At 43.2% G+C, this 8414-nt stretch overlaps 1 protein-coding gene across 4 annotated transcripts in view; it reads left to right on the top strand.

The window, feature by feature from the left end:
- The first annotated feature begins 121 nt into the window (after positions 1 to 121).
- Positions 122 to 8414, top strand: part of Cenpq (centromere protein Q) — a 9098-nt gene continuing 805 nt past the window's right edge. The window contains exons 1-9 of one of the 4 annotated variants that reach the window (XM_070023572.1): positions 131 to 208; positions 1363 to 1497; positions 2054 to 2215; positions 2712 to 2769; positions 3758 to 3878; positions 4619 to 4696; positions 6823 to 6952; positions 7926 to 8045; positions 8182 to 8259. In XM_070023572.1, the coding sequence (XP_069879673.1) occupies positions 2099 to 2215; positions 2712 to 2769; positions 3758 to 3878; positions 4619 to 4696; positions 6823 to 6952; positions 7926 to 8045; positions 8182 to 8259 (702 nt within the window). In that variant the 5' untranslated portion in view covers positions 131 to 208; positions 1363 to 1497; positions 2054 to 2098. Of the gene's footprint in view, positions 209 to 1362; positions 1525 to 2053; positions 2216 to 2711; positions 2770 to 3757; positions 3879 to 4618; positions 4697 to 6822; positions 6953 to 7925; positions 8046 to 8181; positions 8260 to 8414 lie in introns of all 4 variants that reach the window. The other 3 variants (XM_070023570.1, XM_070023571.1, XM_070023569.1) reach the window with 3 other exon arrangements.

The raw sequence follows: 8414 nt of genomic DNA, 5'->3' as shown, positions 1-8414 counted from the left end.
GGGCGTAGGCCGGCCCCGCCCTCCGCGCAGCCAATCGCATCGCGGGCTCGCCGTCCCGCGGGCTGGCCTCCGCCGACGAGCGTTTCCGCTTCCGTCGCAGCTGCTTCCGGGTTTGTGTTGGCGTGGGGCGGGGCGGGGCTCCGGGACGTGTGGGCCGTTAGCGCGTAGCTCGGAAGACCGTTGGGCGGCGAAGGGTCGGCGCGGGGAGGTGAGGGGCCGAGCTGGGGCCGAGCTGGGGCCGAGCTGGGGCCGAGCTGGGGCCGAGCTGGGGCGAGGGCGTCCGTGGCGAACTGAGTGGACCTGGAAATGTCTGGTGTCTGTCCCGCCAAGGGGACGCCCCCGCGGCACGGGTGTCCCCGCCTCGCGCCTGAGCCGCGCGGGCAGCGGCTGGGGACGGAGGGACGGCGGCCTCGGGGCCGTGCGCACCCGTGTCCACGCGCACGGCGGCGGGGGGGGGCGTGCGCACACCTGTGTCCACGCGCACGGCGGCGGGGGGCGTGCACACCTGTGTCCACGCGCACGGCGGGGCCGGGGTGGGGGCGTGCGCACCCGTGTCCACGCGCACGGCGGGGCCGGGGTGGGGGCGTGCGCACCCGTGTCCACGCGCACGGCGGCGGGGGGGGGGGCCGTGCGCACCCGTGTCCACGCGCACGGCGGCGGGGGGGCGTGCGCACCTGTGTCCACGCGCACAGCGGGGGGGGGCGTGCGCACCCGTGTCCACGCGCACGGCGGCGGGGGGGCGTGCGCACCTGTGTCCACGCGCACGGCGGCGGGGGGGGCGTGCGCACCTGTGTCCACGCGCACAGCGGGGGGGGGCGTGCGCACCCGTGTCCACGCGCACGGCGGCGGGGGGGGCGTGCACACCCGTGTCCACGCGCACGGCGGCGGGGGGGCGTGCGCACCCGTGTCCACGCGCACGGCGGCGGGGGGGCGTGCGCACCTGTGTCCACGCGCACGGCGGCGGGGGGGGCGTGCCCACCTGTGTCCACGCGCACAGGTGCACACCTGTGTCCACGCGCCATACGCACCCGTGTCCACGCGGAGGGCGGCGGGGCGGGGGCGTGTGCACACCTGTGTCCACACGGACAGCAGCCTCGGGGCCGTGTGCACACCTGTGTCCACGCGCACGGCAGGGCCGGGATGGGGGCGTGCGCACACCTGTGTCCACGCGCACGGCGGCCTCGGGCCCTGCGCTCACCCTTGTCCACGCGGAGATAGGGACACAGGTGTGGGACTCTGGCCCCGCCCCCTCGCCTCGCCCCAACCCTTCCCACACCCCCACAGCGTTGCCTTCTAGCAGCTGTCACCCGCTGTCACCTGCTGGGCTTCTGCTGATTCCTTTCCTCCCGGTTCCTATTGGAGGTGTGGCCGGAGAGGAGGAAGCCCAGTAAGGGGAAGAAGTAGCCAGAAGGTGTACCTCCTGTGGCCCTCTCCGCTCCTGCTGGCCCCCTCGCCTGCGCCTGCGTGTGATCTAGTGACCGGCGTGACCTCGGCCAGGTCCGCCCTCCCACGAAGGTCCACAAGGGAAGCCTCTCACATGCTTGGTTTGGGGTGGGAAGCTAGTGAGGCAATGAGACCTTTTAGGAGCTGAATAAACTGAATAATGGCAAACCCATTACTTGCAATAGGATTCTATAAACTAACTTGTGATACTTTCCTATTTCTGTCTTAGATTTAAACATGAAGGTAATCTTAGTGTGTGGGGGAGTATGAAGTAAGAGATGCAAAAACATCTTTTTTGTGTTCTAGGTGTTTTAAAATTATACAAGGAGTTGCTGTTTAACAAAGCACCTCCCAGCCTACCTTCCCCTCCTTAATTGTGTAGAGATCCTTTTTTTTTCAAAGGCATCTTTAAATCATACATATAGAAGGTATTTAATAAAATTGAATTCAGTATTATAAGTGTGTAAGCTGTTTTAAAATTTTGTTTCAGTGTCTTAAAAATATGCAGTACTTTCCCCAAGCTTTTAAAGAAAATTTAGAACAATAATAGGTAGCCTTTTAAAAAGGAGTTGTGCAAACTTTTATAATACTTGTCCTTTCCTCTTTACAGATTTTAATTTATACATTGTTAAAATTTGTACTACTCATATCCAAGATGTCTGGTGAAACAAATGCTTCTAAGAAGAAGTCTACTCAGTTAAAAAGAAATTCAGCTCGGTTAAAAAGAAATTCAGAAACGGAAGTTGATGAGGAAGTAGCCTCAAAGAAAAAGGTAATGAAAATCTCAGGTCTGTCATGGCACACCCTGATTACAGTTTATCTTCATTGAAGAGAAATAAGTAGAGACTAAGAGTCAGTTTTGCTACAAAATATAATAATTGATACTGCAATTTGGGAACTTTTGTAACATAATGTGTAAATTTCTCAGATTAAAATTGTTTACCTCTATTTCCAAAGCTTTAGCCACAGAATTTTAGGGGGAGAAAGAGATTCAGGGAACTGCTAGGGTTTAAATGAAAAGGGTAGGAATAAGGGTACAACATCCTATAAAGACAGAATTAATCAGAGTATATAATACTATTTCACAAAGTGAGCAGTGATCGATTCAAAACATTCTTCCACACTGAGCAAAAATATCACCATTATTTAAGAGTCACTTTAATATGGTGTTTGGCCTGTAATAAGTGTACACTTTTAAATACATAGGACTAGTGTACTATAGAATGGTACTTTTATCACTCCTAATTTATGTGTGTTTTTCTCTCCAGGGTAGAAGAAGCAAAGCAAAAAGAAATAAAATTAATCCAGAGCATCTATTGCCTGAAGGTAATTGTTTCCTATTCTTTAATGTGTGTCTTTCTAAAACTACTGATAATCATGAACATAGTTCAGCATCTTGCTTATTAATTTGGTGAATGACAAAGAGTAATAAACGGTCACATATGTATTTTTGAGAAAATAGTTACTTTTGAAAGCTAAAATTTTACTTTTGACACCTGTAGCAAATACTATAGAGGCTCATGTCAGCAAAGTTGCTAAGAACTTGAGAAAATTGAAAGTATCCCACAGTCTATCTTATTACTAATTTATTACTAAAAGGGAATTTATTTACACATATGTTTTCTGTTTGGCACTAATTACTAGTTAAATAATTACCATATTAGCAATTAGTATAGAATACCTTTTTTTTTTTATGAACATCACTTCATGGACAGATTCCCTGCTTCTCATCTGATACCAGGTTCCAGTTTATACTCCATGGAACCCAGTACTTTTTTTTCTTGTGTAATGCTCTGCACACCTGTTATTTGTTTAATGTCTCTTTCCTCCAAAAATTTGTGAGGGTCCAAAGTGTATGTTCTTAGTCCCTTGTATGTAGAACAGTGGAAACAACATAACTGACATTGTATGTCCAGTTTTGGTTTAAGCCCTCTCTTGTGTTCCAGTTACCACCCAATATTTGGTAAATAGTTACCTAGTGTCCCCACTAAAACTCCTAACAGAATTCAAGTCAATTCTGAAAAGCAAACTTTTAACAACTGTAGCCTAATTCTCCATTTAAGTTAATTTGTTTGTGGTTTGTATTACAGTATTGTTTAATAATATTTCAGTTAACTTAAAAGTGAGCAGCAATCTTATCTTTGACATCTGGCCTGTTGTAGCTATATGATCTGTGAGTTAAACAGTTTAACAACTATATAAAATTCTGTTTTTATAGTGCCATTAACTTTTTAGAGTAAAAAAAAAAATCACTCCTTTAAAGTAAAAGAATGCAAACTTTTGGACTGATCTCTCTCTTCATCAATTACAACAGGACAAATGAAATGTACTCAGCTAAAACAGATCAAAATAGCATCCAAAAAGAGAAAATCCTGGCAACCTCTTCCAAAGAGTACCAAAGAACATTTACAAATTAAGATAGAATCAGTGATGTTGTGAGTATTCTTTCCTTTTTACTCTGGCTACTCACATACTTCCTATGGATATTTTACTAACTTCTTCATATTTACAGTAATAGACGGTTTTCCTATTTCAGAAGGAAGTAAATTAATGTCTTAACGATGCATTGACATTCAGCAAAAGAAGTCTCTTAATTTTAGAAACTTGAAATTCCATCAGTAAAATAAAACTGAAATATGTATGGTCTGGTCTGCTGTCTATAAAAACTTTTCACTTGATATTTATTTTAGGAAGAATCTGAGTGCATAGTAACACTTTATGTGAAAGCTACCAAGCTACAAGTGCAAAGAAAATAAGACAGAATTCTGCCACTATAGAGCTAAACTGCAGTCATTTAAATTGCTACAGTGCAGTATGAGTTTTTAAAAACAAGCTTGGTTACGTTGCTTAAAATATGCTTAATTTGCTTTGGGTGTTGGTGGAACACCAAAACAACAGCAAATAAAGCCAGAAATGGAACTGTAGCTCAAGTACTAGAAGCTCAGAGGCAGTACCTAGGCTGACTTCAAGCTCCAGGAAGGGGACACATACACACACACAAAAAATAATATTTTTAATTTTTTTTAAAAAGGTTAATTTAAAAGGAAAAGTAATCTTTTCTGCCTAGCAAGTAAGAGAGGTTTATTTGAAAGAATTCATAAGGAAAAAACAGCTACATTATATTTACAAATTGTGTGTTTCCAACTAATATTTGCTCAAATTTTTTCCCCTCTAGAGCAACTTTAGGCCAGGCTAAAAAGAGTAAACAACAAATTGAACAGATCCAATATCATCTCAACTTCTTACATGAAAGGTAATACAGATATGCAGTTTAAAATGATGAAACTAATTTATTGTCTTGTTCTTACATTGATATTTGTGAAATGTACTTTTTTTGTTTTAAGAAAGCAGATAGTTCAGAAATAAATGTTTAATTTCCCTGGACTAATGCCAAATGTGTTACTGAAACAGCATAAATTTCAGAAAATCTGTATAACCTCCAAAAAAAATCATGATACTCTTGTTGCTATTTCTTACAGTTTGTTATGTCAGTATTTGAAAACTAGTTATCAATTAGTATTTTGCTTGTGGTTATTACTTTGAACAAAAATACTAGTTAGTTTTAATAAGTATAATTCTTATCCTATAGTCGCAAAATAGAAGAGATGGGATGGATATGGAGTTTGAGAGCAGGGTACAGATTGGAGTGCTAGAATATGTCTTATAAACTGCTTAAAGATATAACAGCCTAATGTTAAAGAACAAGAAGGGAACCAAAAAGATAACAAGTAAGCTAATACAAATATGATAAAACTAGCTCTTGCTTAACATAGGATCAGTAGCCCTTTCTTGTATAAATGAGGGTATTGCAGTATGTAGGAGCTAGCTTCTGCCACAAAGACCATCTTGAATTACCAGCACAAAGATTGACTTACATCCCACCAAGTACATAGTCTCTTCATCCTGTGGCAGCTTTTTGGAGTTAGTTAGCTTGCTCTGTTTTTCCTCAAGTGTTGCTGTCACAATTCATTTTCTTTCCTTTGTTATTGTTCAGATTTTATTAGGCATTTACTTTAGTACAAATAGGGTAAAGACAAAAAAGGGGAGGTCCTGCTTGTAATGCAAGCCAATGGGCCAATGTTGGCCAATGGGCTGGGAAGGTGGCTCAGTGGTAGAGCGCTTGCCTTGCATGCATGAGGCCCTGGGTTCGATTCCTCAGCCCCACATAAGCAAAAAGAAAAAAGCCGGAAGTGGCGCTGTGGCTCAAGCGCTAGAGCGCTAGCCTTGAGCTGAAGAGCTGAGGGACAGCGCCCAGGCCCAGAGTTCAGGCCCCATAACCGGACCCAAAAAAAAAAAAGAAAAGAAAAGAAAAATGTTGGCCAAGCCTTTAATTCTAGTTACTCAGGAGGCTGAAATAGGAGAATTTTGCTTGAAAAACCTGAGCAGACTCTTTTTTTTTTTTTTTTGGTCAGTCATGGGGCTTGAACTCTGGGCCTGGGCACTGTCCCTCAGCTCTTCAGCTCAAGGCGAGCGCTCTACCCCTTAGCCACAGTGCCACTTCTGGTTTTCTGAGTGGTTTATTGGAGATAAGAGTCACCGTCTTTCCTGCCTAGTCAACTAGCAAAAATGCATAAGTGGAGGCATGGCTCAAGTGGTAGGTAGAGTGCCAGCCATGGATGGAAAAGCTGAGGAAGCTCATGAGGTCTTGAGTTGAAGCTCCAGTGCTGGCAACAACAACAACAACAACATGACAACCTTGAGCTAAAGAAACGGTCAGTCATCTAGGACCCCTAATTTGTAGAGACAACAGAGTGGCTAATGGCTGCTGATTACTATTCTGAAGCCTAGAGAGGTCATGTAGGCCGACCCAGAACACAAGCACAGCAGGTAAGTTTCAGGAGTTCTCTTTAACAGACTTGATGTCCAGTGTTCTGACTATGTATCTGGGTAACTTCTCAGCGAAAGCTAATAGCCCTTAGGTTTCCCTGTTCTTAGAACCTTACATCCAGCAAAGGAGAAGACGATGGTCTCAGGCTGGTTGCTCTGGTTTTTCAGTTTATTTCCTGATTAGTTTCTTAGCCTGACTTGTTAGTACTTACTACTTAAATTTCCCAAGTGATCACATCTCTCCTGCCTCAGCATGTATTGAAGGTATGCTTTTAGTTTAAGGAGAGTTGGTGAGAGTCCTAGAGATCTAACCATGATTTAGAACATTGGACTAATGAATACACCCTTCCACATAACTGATTGATAAGCTGAAAAAGGAAGTGGTGATGTGTTGGGGCTCTTGTAGGGAAGGGCTGCTTCCATGGGAGCCACAGTCAGCGAAAAATGCTAGAGCCCTAGGTCTTGAGGGCAAGAGTAAAATGTAAACTGTCCTAACACAAGCAGTACTAGCAGTGTGCAAGAATAAGATCATGTTTTTATTCTGCTCATGAGTTTGATACAGGAATGTGAAACCCTGAAAGCGCCTCACAGAAAGCTGAACTTTTTAACTGATGTTTCAAATCTACTAAAGATGGAGCAGGCACAGGAAGTAGCTAATGAAGCAAGTCTGATGTCATTGCAGGTATGAAATTTGAATGATTAGAGGATAAAGGAAGAGACTAGATGTTTTAAATCATCATGATATTCTTCCAGTAGTAAATACTAGATTTTTCCTCTGTGTGTGTGTATGTATGTGTGTGTGTGTGGTATTAATAATTGAATTTGCACTTAGACCTTGTGCTTGCAAGTCTGGTGTTCTGCCCCTTGAGCCACATCTCCAGCCTTATTTTTCATTGGTTATTTTTGAATTTTTGAGGTAGGATGCTGGCCTAGGCTGTGATCCTCCTACTTTTGCTTCTTTGTGTCTCTGGTCATAACAGATGCACCTTTCCCCAAACACAGTTACTGCGTTTCTATGTGGATGGGGCAGGAGGCACAGAACCATGCCCAGCTATACATAAAATGGGATCTTAAGAACGTTCATGCCTGACTTTGGCCTCCATCCTTTCTGCCTGCCAATTAGCTAGCTAGGATTAGTAGGAAACAAGCTAGAAAATTTTGAACTGAACTGTCTTAATATTTTTAATTAAATCATAGCTCAATCACTGAACGCTTTAGACTCTTAAAGCATTTTTGTTTCATCCTTCCTATGACAAAAAAGATATTATCATTAGAGCTAATGTGGATTTATAGCTAAGCACTTGATAGCTGTCTCCCTCAATCCACATGTTGCTAGGTTGGTGGGGAGTTCTTTGTTTTTCTGCTGGTGCTGGGGGCTTGAACTCAGGACCTCTTGCTTGCAAAGCTGATAGAGTACCACTGAGCTATGCCTGGAACTTTACTAAGTTTTTGAGGGAACAGAAACAGAACATCTCTCCTTATCCCAATAAATTAAACCTCTTTGTAATACATTGTTACATTGGTAAGGCAGCTTTCTGGGAAATTTTTCCCCCCAAATTAATATTTTCTTACAGAACAGTCTTCATGTCTGAGCTGATATAATTTGTTAAGGTGCAGTTTATGGAATACAAAATACTGTTGTTGTTTTCCTTCAGGAAGAAATGAATAAAACAGTGGGAGCAATAGAAGTTATGAAAGAGAATATTGAAAGCATTAAAAGCAAAGTTCAAAAGTTGGCACGTGATACAAAAAAAGAGGAGGAGATAATACAAAAGGTAATTGTTTAAAAAAGTACATTACTGGAACTTAGATGTACTTTTCAACACATAAATTTACCAAGACTACTTTTGACTAATAAAATGAGAAAAGTCAGTTTTTTGAAATAATCTCTAGCTTTCTGTTTCAATCCAGGTACATCAGTTAGGTACCAAAGGGCTACTTTCTCTTCCGAAACTTTGTCAGGAAAGTCTCAAAGCACCCACACTTCAAGTAAGTACTTATGTACCATATTGACTATATCATTGATTTTATATTACATATGTAAAAAAATCATCCTGTGTTAAATTGTTTTCTCTATGCTGATTATATAGTTCAAACTATATAATAACTGTGGTCAGTAGCCCTATAACATTCCATTGCATAGA

Source organism: Dipodomys merriami, unplaced genomic scaffold, assembly GCF_024711535.1.
Source record: "Dipodomys merriami isolate MVZ:Mamm:240054 unplaced genomic scaffold, mDipMer1.0.p SCAF_16, whole genome shotgun sequence".
NCBI classification, from domain to species: domain Eukaryota; kingdom Metazoa; phylum Chordata; class Mammalia; order Rodentia; family Heteromyidae; genus Dipodomys; species Dipodomys merriami.
Note: the sequence above shows the minus strand (reverse complement) of the source record. Positions and strands in the feature narration are given on the sequence as shown.